Genomic DNA, 21,050 nt, shown 5'->3' with positions numbered 1-21,050 from the left:
GTTACAACTCAGCAGGGGCTGTCTGTTACCTAGCAACCCCAGCAAAGCACGGCCCGTTACCTAGCAACCCCAGCAAGGCCCGGCCCGTTACCTAGCAACCCCACTTAAGTTCCAGAATGTTTGGTCAACTGGTTTTACTGCTGTGTGCGGTGTACAATGGCTACTGGAAAAGACAAGTGGACTTACCATCCAGAAACCACAGAAACATTTTGGTTGTGCAGGAGTCTCTACTAATGCTTTTCAAAGATGTGTGGTTGCATAATTGCGCATCAACATCAACAGGCCAAATTTTTATCAGTTTTGAACTGCAGTTGCGGGCTGGATAACATCTTGTTTTTGGATGAACTGAGTCACAACTTAAGCGAGTTGTTGGGGGGGAAAAGCAAACGGCGACACTGGCTCGGTGTGGCTGTTGATCAACGGAAAACATGAATTTCATGCACAGCAGCAGCCGCATGAGTAACGACCTGTTTAAGCAGCGCGTGGTAACAGCTGGATGTTCCACTACAGGGTCACTGCAGGGAAACCAGCGTCTCGATTCAGAAAATGGATCCTCATTCCCAAGGGTCAATGTTCAATCGACAGGTTGGATTTGACCCCTTAAACTTTTTAGCTGACATAATTAACAACGATTTCGTGTACTTTAAACTGCCTGTAATGACTTCACAGAGATAAGATGATGCATTTATTGGCTGTGTTAAAGGTTGAAAGCTTCCTCTCAGTGAGTAGCTGCTGTTAGCATGACTTAGCTTATCCAGTTTAAAAACAAGTCTGGGCTTGTTTATGTATGTTTGAAATTATGTTCATCCAGATTTCACAACATAAATGCATTTAAAAGCTTTTAAGCTGGATTCATGACAGCCTTTCTTTTTATTTAGAAAATACGTAAGAATGCTTTATGTGAGAACTGGATATACAGTTGATCTGGCACAATTAGGGAATTTATCTAATTTTCTTTGCATTACCTTAATCTTTAAAATGCCTTTAAGTGTGCTTGTAAATATTTTGAGGCAACTTGTTGAGTTGATTTTGAGCTCTTAAGATGCTTTTTGCCCATTGTTTGTACTTGTGTGCCTCTTTGCGATCTGTGTTCTTGTTTATTCAGACGGCTTGGCTGCACTTTTCTGCGTTGACATAAGAGCATTGACAGGAGGTTTTTATTTTTGTCTCCTGCTAAACACGGCTATTATTTATTTCCACACCTTGCTCTCGACACACCCGTAACTGCAACTGGGATTTTCCTTCAGAGATGTTAATAGGGCGGTTTAATCTGCATAATGAAGTTGGATTTCAGAGAGCTTTCACACCCAGCTTAACCTTCATCCAGGCTAACTATTATTAGCGACACTTGCTGATGACAATAACATTTGCCTGCATATTTTAGGCATTCGGACTCTAAAAGAGATGAATATGAACATATATTGGACAGCTCTGTTTCCACTACTTTTATGCACATGGCAGCCATGTTTATCTGATCTTTACTGAAGCTAATGTATCATAAGATTTGTTGGTCAGCTCCCTCTACAGGTCTACAGGAGAACTTCTGGTTGATGGAGCGAGTTTGCAACATTTCATTGTTTCATAACTAAGACGTAGTTCATAGTTATAAAGTACTTCACAACTATGAAACTATGAAGTAGTTCATAAAGCTACTCGCATGTGAAAATGGCTGCAAACAGTTGCACAATAATCCAAACGTACATCTTTGAAAAGCATCAGTAGAGCCTCCTGCTCAACCAACAAGAATGCAGCAAGTGGTTTCTGGATGCTAAGTCAACAACAAAATGCTTGTCTTCTCTAGACAAGCCTACTGCGGTAAAACCAGCTGACCAAGTGTGTTGGAACTCAAGCTGGGTTGCTAGGTAACGGGCGGAACACTTCTGGGGTTGCTAAGTTACGGTCGGCCCTTGCTGATTTGTGATGTTACAATCCGGAGGTTTTTGAAACGGCTCATTTTCCAGACACCAAATGACATGAACTTGATGCCAAAAAAACGAGAGGCTGGATCAGTAGAGATCCAAATGGAAGTACAAAAATGTAAATTTAGCCTAATATGTCCTCTTTAAAAAGTAAAAAGAACCAGGACAGCCACCCTCAGATCCAACTGGGTGCCTGATGGGGAAGCTGTTGAGTCAACAAGGACATGGATGGCATCCCTTGAGCCGCCGCTGCTGGAGATGTTGAGAATAGCTCACAGAGGAAATGTCACTGCAGCAGCAGCATCCCCTCACCCAGCCAATCAACTCCTCAGGGGAAGCAGATGGCACAAGCCCAGAGTTATTTAAAGCCTTCAGGAAGGCAACTGTCTCCCTGTGTCACCCAACATGACTAATGCAGACAGAAAGGCAAGCCTTGTGTTGTTGGGACAATCGCCACTCCACTGATCAAAGCAGTCTTCTGTTTTGAATGCAGTGGCGTTGGGTCAAAGTTTACAACCTGCGCTGATTCTCTCCAGCCGCTCAGATGTTTTGAGCTGAAACAAACAGACCACCCACACGTTTACCAATGCGTGGTTCTGCTCTGCTGCTTCCCGGGGCTGTTGAACTCTGACAGCGGCCTGGTGCGACCCGCAGACGTCGGGCTGGTGAAACGGGACGGGATCGGCTGGCTGGAGAGCCTTCTGGAGAGATGAATAACACGCATCATGTGGTGTTTTTGTCATGCGGTGTTTACGTCTTTCTGATTCAGAAAAAGTGTGACACAAGTTTCTGTGTGGACACATCCATGCATTTGTAGGAGCCGGTGCTGCAGGTGGAGGCTTGTCTGCCTTCACTAGCCTGGATTATGGGGCTGGAAACAGGTGGAGCTGCTGGGAGCTCACCTGGTGTCAGGCAGCTCTAACTGCAAGTTTCATTATTGCAGAGTTCAGTAGTAACTAGTTACATTTACTCAATTACATTTACTTGAGTGAAAAGGTGTATGTTAATTAGTGTTTTACTGTGGTGTACCTTTTACTTTTACTTAAGTAATTTCATTAAGTATTTCTGCTCTTGAGTAAAATTGATGGACTTTCTGAAAAACAAACATGTTTTAACCAAAAATTCACCAGACAGACACACAACTACAGTTTTTGTTAAAGTTTCATAAGTTTTTTATTGATAGAAACTGATTTGGAAAAATTTTATTTAGCCTGATTTTGTTGTTTTTTGTATAAATTGTTGTCATTTTGGTCCTTAAAATACCTAAAGACCCCTCCAGACTAGCTTAGTGTCCTTCGCAGCCCACCATATCCCAAGATTCATTGCCGGTTGGAGGGGAGATTTTTGTTGTAACTACGGCGTGATATAGTTTTAAATACAAGTATATTAAAACCTGGTATTATAAAAGTTGAAAACTTTAAAGCAGTTGTGCTGTATCAGCTGATTCTAAAAACAGCCCTAGCGCTTTTCAGAAAACCACCCAGGCGTTTTTTAGTTTGTGGTAATAAATTGATATTTTCTGATGTCTGGAAAATGAGCTTCACGAAGGTTGAGTCACAATTGACGGGCACTCCACCGTTGCCTAGCAACCCACGCAGAACTCGTGCACATTTGGCATCTGGTTTTACTGCTGTACAATGGCTGCTGGAAAAGACAGGGATTTTGTTGCTGACTTTCCATCCAGAAACCACTTGCTCCATTATTGTTTGTTGTGCAGGAGGCGACGCTTCTACTTTGCAAAGATGTATGGTTGTATAAATGCTCATCTGGCTGCAACTTATTTCATCTGCGAGTGTAAATGTTGAGGTGGAAACTCAGCAGTGCAGTGTAAGCAGGCTGATTCTCTCCTAAACCAGGTTCCAGGTGTTTTTTTTCTTGCCGTTTTCCAAATGTAACGTCACAGACAGATAATCAGGAAGGTCTTCCGTTTAGACATCTTACACCAGCTGCTTTCCATGAAAGCGCTGACAGATGTGTCCATGTGAGACGGGGACATTGTCCCTGGTCAGATCCTATCCTTTACCTGCTTTTGTCTGGGTGAGCGTATCGGATATGGGACACCAGGGTTTCCTGTTTCTCTTGTCTGCGATTGGTTAATTCGCTCCATGTCGGTTCGTTTCTGCACGTTTTTCGTAATTGAGGATCAAATGAAGATTGTAACAGTTTCTTATGTTTCTTTAACAGGACGGATTGGACTCAACTTTCACCATCCTGGAGCAGAACACATATTGCCCCTGAATAGTAAGTCCTGTTTTTGTGAGAAAATAACATTTTCTTCAGTTTTAGTTGGTTAGTTTTACTGGTGATTCTGAGTTAAAGTTAAACCGAGTAATGAGAGCCTATCCTGTGTTTTGGATTCCCTATCACCATAAATCAGGGGTATTTAAAGTACGGCCCAAGGGCCAAATGTGGCCCCTGGGAAGATTTTGTGTGGCCCTGCTACCACAATTCAATAATTACACAAGTTTGTCCTGCCAGCACAGGTAGTTAATGCAGAAGGAGATTTTTTGTTTTAGTTACAAATAAATTAAAAATGTTTGTTTTGCATTCTGTTTTTGCACATCTACTTAGTGACTTGTACTCAAAATCAGACTTTGGTGCATGAAAATCTGCCTTTAATTTATTAAACCCGGCTAAATATATCAAAATTTCATACAAAAAGTGACAAGAATCCGCTTTTTAAAGCTGAGAATGTTTTACTTTTAGTATTTTTTTCCCCAAAACAGACAATTTGGATGCCTTTCTTTAAATTTTTGGGGATACGTTGATTGATTTACACAATAATTTTAACAAAAGTCTTCTTTTAATTATTGTAAGCTTAGTTTATTGTTTAGCAGGTAAGTTATATATTTTTTGGCCCATGTGATAAAAAGTTTGGACACCCCTGCCATAAACGTCGGAGGACAGACCTCGGATCGCTGTGGGAACCACACTTGACTCTGGGAATGGCTCCTCCAAAAATACCCCCACATGTAAAACTAGTTTGCCCCCCTGTGACCCAACCAGAGCCAGGAGGGAAACCCGGCTGGATCCAAACTAGTTTATTTTTTTCTAATAATTTTTTTAATTTAATGAATTTTGTTGCCCTCCAGTAGTTTAAATTTTCCCGTTGTGGCCCCCGGGGGAAAAAGTTTGGACAGCTTTGCTCTAGTTTCTACTTTGGGCTTGTCCAGTTGGGGTTTTGGTTTTCTGGGCCCCATTTTCTCTTTTATCCACTCAAGATCTTCTAAACGTGTCGGGGATGAACTTCAGCGTCAGCTTTTAGGAATTCCTGCTTCATTTCCTCCCGTTAGCGCCGAGGCGTCACACTGTGAGAGAATCTCCGGGGACGGTGCGCTCGTTTCTTCCGAAGAGAAGAAGAAAGCAGGCTCAGGTCCTCCTCTCTGAGGTTTTTTGTTGCTGCGGTTCGTCTCTGACTTCAAACCCGCGGCACCCAGGAGGGATCACCCAGATTTCCTCTCCCTCCCAGGCAGCACACAGTTAGAAGTTAGTGCTTATTCCTAACCCCTCTCCCTCGTGGCTTGCATTGTCTCCGCCGCTGAGGCATCTAATGCTTTCCCAGCCCGGAGCGCTCTCCGTTTCTGCCTGGTTGCTAGGCGACTTTGTTTTTGCTGAGGCCAGGCGGTGAAAGGGCGACGCTGCAGAGACTTCCCAGGTTTCTCTAATGAAAACTTAGCCAGGCAGAAGAGACAATGCAGTCGGATAGCGGTGGTCTGACAATGCCAAGGCGCTTATTGGTTTTTGAGGAGACAAGTCTGCTATTGTGGCCGATGAGTTAAGGGGTACGGGAGGATCTGCTCCCCCTGCTGTTTGCTGGCATTTAACTTCTTCTGCGCTTCAATGTTCAAACAGCAGGATTTTATCTCTAAAGGTGATCTATTATGTCTTCTTGAACAGGTTAGGATTGCTCCATTGGCGATGCAGAACATGTTCATTACATATTTTTGCACAAAGTCACTCTTGGATGATGAGATTTTAGTCTGGTTAATTCTGCCTATCAGATGTTTTAGAGACTTTTGTCACGTTAAATCCAAATAAGCTGCTGCTTTGCATTTTCAACTCGGTGTGAAAAGCCAAAGAGATGAACAATTATACAACTGTACAGCTTTGAAAAGTCAATAACGGAACACTTTTAACTTTTTCTGATTAGGTTGTTGTCAAAAATGAGAGTTTGTTCTACTAATTAAATAAATTAAATGAAATTAAATGACATCAGACTTGTATAGTGCATTAACAAGACAAGCAAAGACTCTTTCCATGAAACCAGTCAGTTCCATTCCCTTGCATATAAAGGTTAAATATATATGAAAAAAAATTCCAGCTGCCATTGTAAATACCACATGCAGTGGTAAAACCAGCTGACCAAAAGTACTGGAGTTCCATTTGTGTTGCTAGGTGATGAACAGAACTCTGCTGGGGTTGCTAGGTAACAGTGGCTGATGATTTTGACTTTACATTCTGAAGGTTTTTGAAACGGCTAATTTTCCAGACATAAAAAAAAATTTACTTATTGCTAAAAGTCATCTGGATGTTTTTTTTTAAAGTGCTTGGACTGTTTTTAGAAGCAGTAGAAACACAAAATGTGCAAAATTAAAAATATTACACAAAATGTAACCATTCCTGTTATGTTTATATTATGTTATGGTTGGTGCACATTAATTAATCGTCAGCCGACCAATAAGATCAATCAACTTCAGATTAAGTCGTTACACTACAAAAACACAAAACCTTACTAATTACCTTTTGTCTCATTTCTATTGGAAATATCTTAGTTTTGTCTTAATTCAAGTGTACCATCTTAAAAGTAACTTATCAGCAAGATGTAGAAGCTTATTTTTAATTAATAATTCCTTGATATTGATGAAAAATTAGTTATCCCATTGACTTAACTTATTTCACAATTGTTACCTAGCAATGCCAGCAACCCAGTTTTAGTTCCACTGGCAGATTATTTCACTTGTTACATGGGGAAATTATCATGTTATCAGTAAATTTATCTGCCAACTGAACTAGTAAATTTTTATTATTTACTTAACATGTTTTAAGTTTGTCTCATTTCAAGGATAATTAGATATTTGCAGTAGAAACTAGACTTAAAATACTTGGTAAGATTTTGTGTTTTTACAGTGTAACCGATCATTTGAATCCCCAGAGTGAGCTACAAAACACTAATTTGAAGTTACAGTTGATATATTTTTTTTATTTTATTCATATTGCCAAGTCAAAGCAATGAAATCATCTGGTATGTGACTGCTAAAGGTCATGATGGGGTCACATTTGGTTCAAACTCTCCGCTTGTGCCTTACTATCAGCCGGCCACATTCATACACCGTCGGGAAGTTTCCACTCTCACCTGGTCTGCTCCATCCGACCCGTCGCCCAAATCTTAATATTTCACCAGAGCAATGGTAATGACTAACCGGCCCAGCAGCACGCCTCTTTATGGCCTCATTTGTGAATATTCACAGAAGATTAGCAGGAAGTGCAGCTATTGCAGGTTCATTAAACCCAGATCATAATCACTGGCGCTGTGCGGCCGTGCATAATGCTGCTGCGCCTCTGTTGCCAAGGCAGGTGCAGCAGGTTTACAGAGGACCAATCCTGCCATTTTTAATGAATTTAAAAATTTTGATCCTATAGAATTTGTTTGAAACGGTTGTAACTAGGGACGCACCGAGCCACTTTTGTCACTACCGATATCTGGTGTTAGTGTAAACAGAATAACAGAATGCATACAGAAAAACAGTGCTCTACTAAAATGTTTCTTAAAAAAACACAGAAATAAATGTACTGAATTACAATTTTATTGCTACACTTAAATACACCAATAGCTGCACAAGCTATTGGTCAAACATGTAAAAACAACTTTAATTTGTCCAGTAAGTGCAATTAAGAGTATAACAGCTAATGCAAAAAATAAATAATAAATAAACTGAAACTGACAAAATCAATAGGTTGTCTACCTTAGTCAAACATGTAAAAAATAAACTGCAACAAACCTTTCAAATGATTTCTAAGTGCAATTAGGAATTCTAAATATATTGCAAAATAAACATTAAACCATAGAACTAGACTGAATAGATCTGGACTGGGCACATTGTCACTGATACCTGATCTAGAACTTTTTTTCAATATAGGCACCGATACAGATATTAATATCTGATTAGTTATATTAATGAATCATTTCTTTATTTCCGTATTATTCCTGAATATGGCAGGATTGGTCCTCCATATACGGACCGAAGAGGACTTGAGCCACTGAAGAAAAATATTTTTTTTCACTTTTCTCAGAATTCTAACTTTTGATCTCAGAAGATTTCAGATTATTTTCTGAGAATTCTGATGCTTTTCTCTGAATTTATCCTTTTTTATGAAGAATTCTGACATTTTTTCAGAATTTTGATGTATTTCTCAAAATTTTGACTTTTTTCTCAGAATTTTGACTTTTCATCTCACAGGATTTCGGATAAATTTCTCAGAATTCTGAGAAAAAAGTCAGAATTTTTTTTAATTACTATTTTTAGTGGCATTAACCCTCTTCCATATCCTCTTCCCCTTGGCTGTAATGATCTCTTGTCCTGTTGCCGACGTTTAGGTGCGGCTCGCCACTGTTAGCTTAGCGATGTTGCTAGTTTGGTTTAGTTCAACGATACCCATGTGTCTGTATTTCTTCCCTCCCCTGCTCCCCCTCCCCTCCATGGCGCTGTCAAGCAGGCCGGAGCTTTGGCCGCCGACGAGGTAACGTGTTCTGCTTCCCGAGCCGGCCATGTTTTTTTGTTTTATTGCAAAGAGGCTGATTTGTTTTTGGGGTGTCTAATTGTGGTGTCACTTCGTGGCTTTCATCTGTGCTGTGGTTGAATGGAATCATGCTAATTTTGATGCTTTGTTTTCCATCTTGTGATTTTAATCAGGGAGGGGGTGAAAGGTCATCGGTTCTGCTTGAATTAATCCTGTGTTGGGCGCTGAGTGGGGGGAATGAATCTATTCCCTTTGAGTCAGCTTTAAAATGGAGACAATGACAAACTAAACTCTTAATCTTGTAATCTTTTTGTTTGGACTGATTCCAAAAATGTGAAAATAAGAAATGATCTTAAGGGATCTTCCAGTTTGGCTCGTCGGTGGCTTGATGTGCTTTTTGTGAAGGAAAAGCTGCTGTGTGATGCAACATTTCCACCCTGCAGGGATTCGAGCTTTGCAGCAAATAATGTCTGGCTTCAGTTGCTCTCCACAAAAAGTCCTTATGTGAAACAGAATTAAACATTTTAAACGTACAATTGGTGACAATAAAGTCTGTTTAAATGTCTAAATGTAAAAGTCAAATCCACCAAAGATTGATTTCAGCTGGAGAATTAAATAAAACGGGTTAGCATTTTAGAAATTAGCTCCGGAATTTGCTTTTAGAGTTTGTGCTCCTATTAGATCCACTGTAAATATTATAATTTAAAAAGCTGCTGAAATGACAAAATAACTCCTTGATGTCATCATTTCCCCTTCAAATCTGTATTTAACTGGTGCTAAAATTATAAAACTTAGCCTTTTAATAACAAGTACTAATAGTACAAAGCCATAGTGACTGCAGTGAAAATACAAAATTTTCTCCAGGTGTTGATTTACTTATATATATATTTTACCTTTTTTATTCATTCACAGCTTCTCTTTTCATGCCTCTTTGTTTTTTGCGATTACTTTTGTGGAAAGAAACCCTGCACAGTGATAATTAGAAATAAAGTTGTAGTTTCTGAGCTTTAGGCATGAATCTGCAGGAAAAACTCACCGTCTCTTCACACTCTGACGTCACGCTCTCTTTATCTTCCCATTCCTCTCCTTCCTCCTCTCTCTCCATCTTTTCTGCTGTTCTTTTCACCTTTCCGCCCCCGTCCAGGTCGCTCTTGTCTCTTCCCCTTTGAGGATGGTTTCCTTGACGACGGCCACGGTGACCCCTCCCTGACCCCGGGCCTGAACTCGCCGACCCGCTGTCAGAACGGCGAGAGGATGGAGCGCTACTCCAGGAAAGTGTTCGTCGGAGGTCTTCCTCCCGATATAGATGAAGGTAAAGGAAATTTTTTTCTTACTTTTTATTTTCATTTTTTGCAGCAAGTTTCACCCTGATACGTATTATGCTCATTTTTCCCAGTTGGAAACTTCCCAGAACCCGCTGTAGTTTTGACTTTTTGCCTGTTACAGTCACGCTGACATTTATCAACTCCATTTGCGGGCACATTGACACTAAACTGCAAAAAAAATACCCTCCTGAAACAAGTTAAAAATACAAAAAAACAAAACATTTTTACATGTAACTAGTACATCTGATCAATATTCAAGAAATATTGACCTAAAAAAAGCTTCCATTTCTTGTTAAATAGTTTATTTGGTCTTTTTTTCAAGTGTACTAAGATATTTGCACTAAAACTAAATGAATGTTGTGTTTTTACAGTGTAGGCAAACCAGCAACATTAGTTTTCTACATAAGAGCCACATCTCAAATTGGTTTCTGCACTTTAAAAATTGGATAATTTTTGTCAAATAATCAACTTCTAATTTGTAGTTGTTACTAATTGTACTTATAGATCCTTGTACAATAATCTGTTATATTCAATATGGATGATGGTACATAATGTGTACAATCGGCGCTCAGTAACTTTTCAGCAAATTATAGGAGTTTATTTTAAGTAAATAATTCCTTATAATTGATGAAAAATAACTATTTCTATTCACAGATTACTTGCATATAATTTGGGGAAAATGTTTTGTTATAAGTGAAATAATCTGCCAGTGAAACTAGAACTGGGTTGCTAGGTAACGGGCTGGGCTTGGCTGGCGTTGCTAGGAAACGGTTGTGAAATAATCTGCCAGTGGAACTAGAACTGGGTTGCTAGGTAACGGGCTGGGCTTGGCTGGCGTTGCTAGGAAACGGTTGTGAAATAATCTGCCAGTGGAACTAGAACTTTTTCTTCAATGTTTAGGAATTATTTTCTTAAAACAGGCCTTTATATTTTGCTGAAAAGTTACTTATAAGTTAGTTTTGTCTTATTTCAAGTCTATTTAGATATTTGCAATAGAAACTATATTAAAATACTTTGTGAGATTTTGTGTTTTTGCAGTTCGTCACCTTCCATCCGGAGCTGTTTAATTTAAGAAGCCCGTTTACTTTCATATGTTTTAAGAGCATGCTCTACTGAGTAAAGGCGCATTACGTGCTCTGTGGCGTCTCCACAGCCCAATTCACTCCATTTCATGTTTAATGCAGCGGCTGCTTGCCTCAACAACTGGGGAAAAAAGAAAAACAATCCTCTCAATGTGGCGTTTCGCTCCACATCGAGTTCTTGCTTTCACTACCATATGAGAAAACTCATCGCATTTCACCCTTTCTTCTCCTTGTTTTTCCCCCACAGATGAAATCACCAACAGTTTCCGCCGCTACGGGCACCTGGTGGTGGATTGGCCCCACAAAGCTGAAAGCAAATCCTACTTCCCACCTAAAGGTAACAGCAGGCTGTCCCGCCTTTCGCTCATCATGGAAATATGTGTCAATAAATATCGCTGTGGCTGTATCGTTTGCAGAGACTCATATTGCTCAGCTGTGCTCCGCTCAAGCTGGGCAGCGATGCAGGTTTCTGTTTCCTAGAGGAATCACTTCTGTAGGATTTAACTATACAGCTGGAGTTTGGATTCAGGATCTGTTTCCTGAGGAGTTGGGAAATTATTTTTTTCTTTTACGTTGAGATTGTGTTTGTTTTTTTGCTATGATGGAGTATTGGGCTCATTGTAGATATAAAAAAAAGAGCAAATATCCAGCAAAAAGATGCAGAAAATTTTAGCTTAATCTGATAAATTTTCTAGAAAAAGCAAGGACATTTATAAAAAGTCAAAAATGTGCTTAACAGGAGGAAATTTATTTCTCCTTTATTGTGATTGTCAGAGATTTTCTAGAAAAAAAAATATGGTTTCAAGTTTAAAATTTTTGACATTCGGAAATTTTCTGAGCTTCAAAAGTCGAAGATTTTTGACCCGTTGAACTCAGAAATTTCCACGTTCTTTTCTAGAAAATTTGTGAAATTTCTGAATTTTCTGGGGTAAGTTTTTAACCTTTCAAACTCAGACATTTAAAAAAAAATTCTAGAAAATTTGTGAAATTAATCTCAAAATTTCAGAATTTTCTTTCAGCAAATTTTCAACCTTTCAAATTTAGAAATTTCCACCTTTTTTCTAGAAAATTTCTCAGATTATTATAATTTCTAATTTTTTCTAGCAATTTTTGGAGCTCATAATTTCAAAGATTTTTCATGGAAAGTTTCTGAGACTAACCTCAGAATTTCAGATTTTTTTTCTTTTGTCATAAATTTTCAACTTTTGGATGCCATAAATTTCTGTTTCTCTAGAAAATTCCTGAGATTGATCTAAACATTTCTGAGTGTCTTGGTTGAAATTTGCTCCTTTTCTGTTTGCTGTGGCCCAAATACGGCGTCATTATTGGCGCTCTCTCTCAGTTTCTGTGCTGCTCCTTTTTGCGTGGAGCTGCAGTTTGTGTCATTATGAATCTACTCTGGAAATAATTGTCATTCCATAGGCAGATAGTAATACGCTGCGTCTGGAGGACCTGTGAATATCTGCCAGATTTTCCTCTCCCCACTATTTTTACCTCTTTTTTTAAATTTCATTCTCAGAGGGATTATTCTGAATCGCCTCTCGTAATCCAAGAGGGGGGGACTGCGGCATCCTTTTAGGGGAATGAATGAGTTCATGGCAGCTGGAAGACGCCGCCATGTAAGGGAGGAGGCTCATCTGTGCAGTGTTCATCTCTCACTTCTGAAGCTTCCCGTTTAGTGTCTCGCTCTCCGTTTTGTCCGGCCAGCCATCTTGGAAAGGTGACAGAAGCCTTGCAGCTCATGGCTTCGGGATTTAGAGCAAAGTGTGTCCAACGCCTGTGGGACTGAGAAATACCGAGCTGTGAAAACATGTCTGACCCCTTAACTGATTTCATCTGTTTTCACCGTGTTGTGACAAAGTAAAAAGAAGCAGTTTTTAAATAATGGCTGCTTTTCTAAAGGAAACAGCCGATCCAAATCGTTTTGTTTAAACTGCCATCCAGTATTGGATCCACAGTCGTTTACGTCGCCATAGAGGAATTTTGGCTCACTAAAATGTCTCTTGTTTTGAGCTTGAATGACCAGTTTTAGGTCGTATCTTAGTCAGAGTTGAATCCAACTTTGATTAGGCCACTTTTTTTGTTTGATCTTTATCTTAACGAAGCAAAAAAAAAAACCCCGTCAGAGATCGAGGTGAACTTCTTCATTTGTCTGTCAATTTGAGCAACAGTGAAAAATAAGTTATTTTTAAAATCTGACATTTCATTTTCAATTTGTTTAATTATTATTCAACAAGCAGAACAGATAATCCACATTGTGTCATCATTAAGTTGAATTCATTCAGATTTTCTCTGCAGTGATGAAGTTTTGAAATCGGGTAACATTTCACCAAATGATCAGAAGTTGGCAAGACTCTGTGAACATTGCCTGATCCAGCAAACACTCCCCTTTATGGAAGAATAATCCTGCCATCGTCTCTCTGATGGGAATTTTTGTTATGTTGACTGATTTTAGTGAGCTCCGCAATGTTGCGTAAAGCTGAAACTGTGTGACTGCATCGAGTCGTCAGGTGTGTGTAGTCTGTCAAAATGACAGATGGCTGTCGGATTTTTTCCGTCACCGTTTAAAAAACCCCATCAAAACCAGATAATATTTGATTTCAGTTATTTCGGCATCGTGTTGATACGGTAGCCAACAAGTGGGAAATGCAAAGCAAACCAACTCATAACTCCAAAACAAACAAATTCAAAAATCAAATGCAACAGAAAATGCTGTGAACAAAAAATAAATGGAAATTCCACAAGAAGCAAAAACTGCAAACTTGAAAACAGAAATCCTCCAGACCACTAGGGGGAGTAAAACTACTTCTGTAAACATGTTGGTGTTCTATAATGCTGTAAAACACTGCAGTGCAACGCTCTTTCTTCCTGTACGTCCCGTTAAATCTTGACATCCCGTCTTGACCGAGAGTCCCACTTGATTTGGTGGTTGACTCCCCCTAGTGGTCTGGAGGACTTCTGTTTTTTTTTTTTTTGCAGTGTTTTTCTGTTGCTTTTTTTTTTTTTTTTGTATTGTTCATGTGTTTGGAGCTCATTTTTCCGTTTGCTGCACCGTTGAATGTGTGATGACTGTCAACGTAGCATTCTCCTTCTGAACTGCTGATAGTTTTACTCCATATGAATATTTCATAAGATGTGTTGTGGAAACTGTGAGATGGGACTTCATGTTCTTTTTGGTTAGAGGTGGTTTTGCCTCACACTGATTATTTTTTTCTGTTATTGTTGAATCATGATTGCTGATCCTAACTGAGGCCTGGAGTTCTTATAGTTTTTGTTCTGGGTTAATTTGTGATGGGTTACTGGTTTTGCCTGCCGTTCCTTAAAAGGTCCACGACTGTTCCATGTTTTCTCCATTACTGGATAATGGCCCCTGTTGTGGTTTGCTGAAGCCTCTGAGAAATGGCTTGATAACCCTTTCCAGATGGGTCAGTGCATTACTGGGTTGGGTCATCATAACAAGGTGGCCCAAAACGCAATTTGACATGTCAAAGCAACGGAAAGAGCTCAGATTTGGTTCGACCAACTGGTCTTAATTCTCAATACTGGATGTTTTATTTTTATTTTTTTGCTTGGTTGTTTATACTACTGGTTAAATTCAACTGTAATCAAACTTCGCTGCGCAGAAGAAGAACGTAGATGTCACACTTCAACGCTCTGTTTACGGATGTAATAACGGCGCCACCTATGGATCGATTTTAACATATTTCTGCCCACCTTATGATGGAGAAATATTGTTTGATTAAGATAATCAAGCCAGTGTGGTTTGTGACAATAAACCAAAAAACATGGATAATCGCAGCTAATTTCTACAGAAGAGGATTAGAGCCAATAAAAAAACAATAGTAATTTTGACTTTAAAGTTTCTAATTCTGTGTAAATTTATGTCAAAATCCAAATAATCAAACATTCTACAATTATGTTGTTAGTGTATGAAAATGGTCACATACGTTTCTTCCCTAAATCTCATTGGATTTATAAATGTGAACTTTATCCAGATTGAAAGACTGCCCCGAATTTGTTTGGTAGATTTGAATTTTAAGACTAGATTTTCCATAAACATGCTAAACAATTTCTGATGATTCTGAGGAAAAAGTCAGAAACATGGGAACCATGGGAATTCAGAGAAAAAATAAATTATCGGGGGAAAAAAGGAGAATTTTGAAAAATTTGAAATTTGAGGAAAAAAGTCTGAATGTCCGTAATCCTCTTCCGTAAATTGCCATATTAAGATAGAAATTACTTTTTCACATAGGGACAGGAACAAACAATAAATCAAATAAAAAAATCTCCACTCTTTGCCAAAAGATGATTTTGGCAAAAAAAAAAGAAAAAAAGACTGAAACATTTAAATGTGACAAGAAGTGAAAACAGAAAGCGAACAGGAGGGAACCGTTTCGTTCTGCAGGATGTGCGTCCAGAGCCTGTTGAGCATCCATCCAGGCTTGACCGAATGGAAGATAACCGTCACTTTCCACCCTGCTCCTCATTAAACTGCCAGCAGCGTGCGCCTGTGCCGTTATGAAAGTGTTTTTTGTTCAGCGGTGACTCATAGTGTGGCTCGGTCTGGCTCCGGGGGCCGGGCCTGGACTGTTTGGTGTTTGGGATGAAGGTCAGGCAGAGACAGGAAGTTGATGCCAAGGCAGGATTGTTTTCCTCTCAGCTTCTTCTTTCTGCTAATATTGTCTCGCCCTCCAGTAATGGATCAAAAGATGTAATAAAAAAGTGTTGCTCTGATGTAGATCCATTTAATGCAGAGCTAATTATATGTAAGAAAAGATTGTTCTGATGGTTGAACTGAGAAGTGAACAGGAGATGAATGTTCTGTCGTTTTGTTCAGATAAAATGGTTCTTTTATAATTGCAGGAAGTTTAAATGCAGCGTTCTGTTCAGAAACCCAAAATCCTTTTATTATTTAACTCAAAATGTCTGCAGGCTCATGTTGTTTGCCCAGCCCTTCGTTCCCTGACATCCATCACTTCTGTTTACAGACACAACAAGCTGCCCTGCGGCATTAAAAAAAAGCAGCGTTAGAGGACTACTGTTTGCTGGAGGCAACAACAAATTTAGCTGCTGGTTGGAGCAACAAGCAGCTCTTAAAAATACAGCAGTAGGTGGAGAGCCAGATGAAACTTAAAATGAGAGTAAACATCGAGTTTCATTTCGTTTGCAGTTCAAGGCCGCGACTCCAAACCAAGCAAATAATGAGCCGTTTAGTTTATTAATGTAGCACCAACATGTTTGATTCATCCTACATTATATGTACAGCAGAATTCATGGCCGCTAGCTAAACGATTAGCTGTGCTAAAGCGCTAATCATAAATATTTGTTCCGCTAAACCAACATAGCATTTAGCAAAAGCTAATGCTAAATTGCTAACGCCATCAATTTAACCATGTTGATACCCACAATGCATCAAAACCAATAGAAAACATGAGAGCAGGAAACAGAACTGCTGCGTAAACTGTTTTAAACCACTTCAAAATAAGAGCATGAACAGAAACATTTGGCTACCTAAAGAATTAACCGTTTATTCAGCTGAAAGTTTACCAGACAGTCATATAAATTAGTGTTAGAAGTTTATCTGGAAAAATTGCCACTAATAGCTTCATCAGTCTCAATCCAGAATAGAGACAAAGTGGCATTGGACCAGGCGTACTCTCTGTAAAATGTGCTTAATTTCACAGAGAGTACAGAGAGAAATTGGGAACAACCCAATTTCCAAAAAACTTGTTTTTCTGTAAGACGTTAGGTTGAGTTGGTTTTGAAATGGATTTATTTTGCAAAATTGCGCAAAAGAAAAAAAAAAAAACACGTTTCGCATCACATGAGTCACACAATCAACAACCAGGTATTACTGCTGGCAGAAACGACAAACAAGACGACAGGAAGTGGTCGGAGGATGATGGTTTGTCTTTGTTTTTTTTGTTGGACAACCTGCAGTTCACAGCGTCTCGTAGTTCATAGAAAGTTGTCATTCGAATGTGTTGAATCTAAAGCTCTTCCGTTTATCGCTCCAACGCCTGAATAAGATGCCAACGGCTCCTCTGATGGCTGAATTATGAATTCATCTCATGCGACTGTGACATCCATCGCTACCGTGAACAAGCTTATTCACATGTGATTTTAATTTGATTTAATTTTTAATGGAAACACTGCAATTGTGAAATTGTGTTTTTTTTCCCCCCCTGATGTTGGCAGAATATAAACAAAAATTTGTAATGGAAACAGAACCAATGACTCAATCTGGAAAAGAGACAGTGAAACACAGAATAACCAGATTGGGAATACTTTCTACAAAGCAATGAGTTCATAAAGTTAAAAACCCATCAAAAGGAAAGACATTGGAAACCCACTGAAGCCGAGCTGTAGCCACTGATGCTCAAAACCGATTCCTTTAAAGTACAAGTGAGAGTCTGTAGTCGCCGTGCCGCCGTCGCTCAAACTGCCTCCCATCATCCAAACACTCATTGCTATTGTTGGCGATGAGCTTCAAATGTGAGAGAGCTATTCTGGTCTGTGACTTGGGGCAAAAGGAGGAGGAGGGTTGAAGGTTTCGTTGTGTTGTACAGCGTCGTTTGAACTGTGGAAGCTGTAAACTCCTGAAAAACGCTTGCGTCACACAGCAATAACCGTACCTTGAAAAGGTTACAACTGCAGTGTCCTTTGCCTGCAGATGGTCATGATCAGCGTTTTATAATTTAGTTTTTATCACAGCATGAGTCATTCAGCGCAGAGGTCTGTTCTGTGTACTGTTATGTCTCTTTGAATAGAGAGAAGTGCCCCAGTTTCAGTGCTAAATCTTCCTCCATTACCCAGGCCTTGATTTATCTTTTCCCCCGTTGTGTTGGGATTACACTCTGAGTGACTGCTTCAAATTGAGATGATTAGCAATGCTTGATTTCTCTGCTTTATCCTCAAGTACTTTCCAGTTTTTCTAAGCCTTTGAGGTTTTTCTCATCCTCTCACTCTCTCTCTTTCTTCAAGGTTATTCTGTCTCCAATAAAGTAAAACTTAAAGGTTAGAATAAGTCTATGGGCTATTCAAAACATGTTTGTCACATTTTTTGCAGAAATCAGCCATACATCTTTGAAAAGCAGAAGTAGAGCCTCCTGCACAACCAACAAGAATGCAACAAGTTGTTTCTGGATGTTAAGTCAATAACAAAACACTTGTCTTTTCCAGCAGCCATTATACAGCGGCAAAACCAGCTGACCAAATGCACTGGAACTCCGCTTGGGTTGCTAGGTAACGGGCGGAATTCCACTGGAGTTGCTAGGTAACCGGCTGGGCTGATTTGTGACGTTACATTCGGAAGGTTTTTGAAACAACTCACTTTCCAGACACCAAAAAAGCGTCTAGGGGTGGTGTGTTTTTTTTTTTTTTTTTTTTAGGAATGATTAGAGGCACAAATGGAAGTACAAAAATGTGGAAAATGTGAATTTTAACTTAATGGGTCCCCTTTAAAAAAATCATAGTATGTAGAAGCGTGTTGTTCAGGTGGCGTTATTTCTGAAGGTTGGGCGCTTTCGGCGGGCCTTGTGCTCGTTGGGAACCAATCCGCAGACACGTCTCAGCTGCTGAGATAACCCTGGACTTAAATGTCACCATTTAAGCCGGAGAAGCCAGCAGCATGACTCGGTCAGTCGCCGTATCTGGTCATCATTGGATTAGATTTCCGCAAAGTCAACATAACTTTCACTTGATGAGGTAGCGGGAAGACTTGGATTTCGATCTCGGGCTTTGATGTGCCAGTGGAAAGATGCTTGCGCTCTGCTAAGTGACTGACCCCTTGGTGACTTGGGTGTCGTTTGCACCGACTGAGCCATGTGGAGTAGGAGGGGAGCAGCAGAATAATCTACCTAAACTTAAAAACTTCATTCAAAAACACTTCATTTAAAAAATAAAAATGAACAAAAGATTTAATTGACCACCAAGGGGGGTGGGGGGTGACCTGACTGCCTGGACGTGGAGTTCAAATTTACTCATCTTAGAGTCTGAATATTATATTAGTTTAGAGACTTTAGTGATTTATTTCAATTGTACATTTCATGTAAATTTGTTTAATTCTTCACTCATTCCCTCAGTCTCTCTTGGCTCCACCCACTTTGGTGTAATCGCACGCAAAGGGTTTGTTGGTAAAATTCATTACTGTTGCTCTATTGTTGCTGCAACATGGAAAGAAACCGTTAAATAATGAACATTAAGTTACTTCTGAACACATCAAGACTAATGAAGGGTCTGCTGAGAGTGACGTCTTCTGGTAATGTGACAATGTCGCCTCCCCATGATTCAGGAAAGTATCCGTCCAGCTCTTTGCTCTTTCATGGTGTACAGATCGCCTTACTTAGCAGACGGTGCCGAGAGCTCAGGAGGAAAGCTTTCTAAATCGCAGGCACGAGCCACTGCGGCTCTCCGCTCTCCTCCCGTGGCATAAGCCTCCGCACTGCGCCAGGCTGACGGAGGCAGACACATCCTCAGCAGCAACTGGACTGAATATCAGCTCAGATTAAAGATGATGAAGTGGGTCACATTGATTTGGAGAAATGCTAATATTTCCTACACATTGACAAGCTGCTATAAAGAACCCCTGTCCACACTCACCATTACTGATCTATTCCTTCTGACGTTTCTCACTTAGGTGTTTTTTAGATAATCAAACAAAGCCATTACATCTTGGAGAAATACCCCCAACAAATAGAAAATACATTCAAATGATGATTTAAAGCGCTTGAAAAAAACATTCAGCCAACAAGTTCGTATCTTTTGGTGACTAGAAAATGATCCAGCTCAAAAACCTCCTGATTAAGCCACACTCTGGGGGCACAGCACCGTTACCTAGCAACACCGGCCAAGCCTAACCCGTTACCTAGCAACCCAAGCGGAGCTCCAGCACCTTTGGTCAGCTGGTTTTACCGGTGTATTTGCTGAGCAATGGCTGCTGGAGAAGATATGTTTTTGTTGTTGACTCACCATCCAGAAACCACCTGCTCCTTGTTGGTTGTGCAGGAGGCTTCACTTCTGCTTTTCAAAGATGAATGGTTGAAATCTTGATATCTTAGAATTATTTTGTGCAAAATAATGTAATCCACAATTAGGCAGTCTGCTCGCTTCTGCCAGTTTTGAGCTCCTTTCAGAATGAGCTGTTTTTTTGGCAGTTGTAGCTGCCACGATGCCCAACTCAACATTTATACTCGCACGTGAAAATGGCTGCAAACCAATGCGCAATTATGCAACCGTACATCTTTGAAAAGCAGAAGTGAAGAATTCTACACAACCAACAAGAATGTCTTTCCTAGCAGCTTTAAATCCAGCTGACCAAACGTGCTGGAGCTCCACTTGGGTTGCTAGGTAACGGACTGGGGTTGCTAGAGGCAGAGCCTGCAGGTTTGTGACGTTACAATCTGAATGTTTTTTAATTTTCCAGACACCTAAAAACATGAACTTATTCCCAGAAACGATTAGTTGTTTCTTTTAGAGCTCTTAGTCTGTTGGTCGAAGCAGTTGAGACCCAAATGAAGCACAAAACTGTTCAAAATGGAAATTTTTACGTACCAAGTCCCGTTTCTAAGCCAAGAAAAGTGCAAATATTGTCTCGTTAAAGCAGCCTAGTTTCAGTCGGTGGCTTAGTTCAGTTGAAATCGGGATTTTGTTTCACCTTCAGCGTCTTTTCTCCACTTCCTGAAAGGCTCCTGCTCACCAGAGCCTATTTCTGAACGTTCAGCTTGTAAAGCCTCATTCATTCTCTTCCCACCTTTCCTTTCCTGTTTTACTCTGTTTTCCATCTCCTCCCTCCCCCTCCGAGTCACAGAACATGTTGTTCTCTCTCAGACTGGAAGAGCTGCTGGCTAGCTCTGCCTTTTCATGCCTTATTTTTACCCCGTTTAGGTTTTTCCCCTCCTCTCTCTCTCTCTCTCTCTGAGGGGCGATGATGTTGTCCTAAAGCTCAGATTTATCCGAATGACATCCCGTCCTTACGTAAGCGTCAG

At 39.9% G+C, this 21,050-nt stretch overlaps 1 protein-coding gene across 4 annotated transcripts in view; it reads left to right on the top strand.

The window, feature by feature from the left end:
* The window catches only part of cpeb3 (cytoplasmic polyadenylation element binding protein 3), a 45,822-nt gene that overhangs the window by 13,546 nt on the left and 11,226 nt on the right, over nt 1–21,050 (top strand). For 2 of the 4 annotated variants that reach the window (XM_015008034.2, XM_015008035.2), the window contains 4 exons: nt 4,104–4,160; nt 8,631–8,657; nt 9,802–9,969; nt 11,312–11,401. In XM_015008034.2, coding sequence (XP_014863520.1) covers nt 4,104–4,160; nt 8,631–8,657; nt 9,802–9,969; nt 11,312–11,401 — 342 coding nt within the window. The remainder of the gene's footprint in view (nt 1–4,103; nt 4,161–8,630; nt 8,658–9,801; nt 9,970–11,311; nt 11,402–21,050) is intronic. The other 2 variants (XM_015008036.2, XM_088013208.1) reach the window with 2 other exon arrangements.

The sequence above is a fragment of the Poecilia mexicana genome, unplaced genomic scaffold (assembly GCF_051168715.1).
Source record: "Poecilia mexicana isolate PSO_F unplaced genomic scaffold, ASM5116871v1 scaffold_15, whole genome shotgun sequence".
NCBI classification, from domain to species: domain Eukaryota; kingdom Metazoa; phylum Chordata; class Actinopteri; order Cyprinodontiformes; family Poeciliidae; genus Poecilia; species Poecilia mexicana.
Note: the sequence above shows the minus strand (reverse complement) of the source record. Positions and strands in the feature narration are given on the sequence as shown.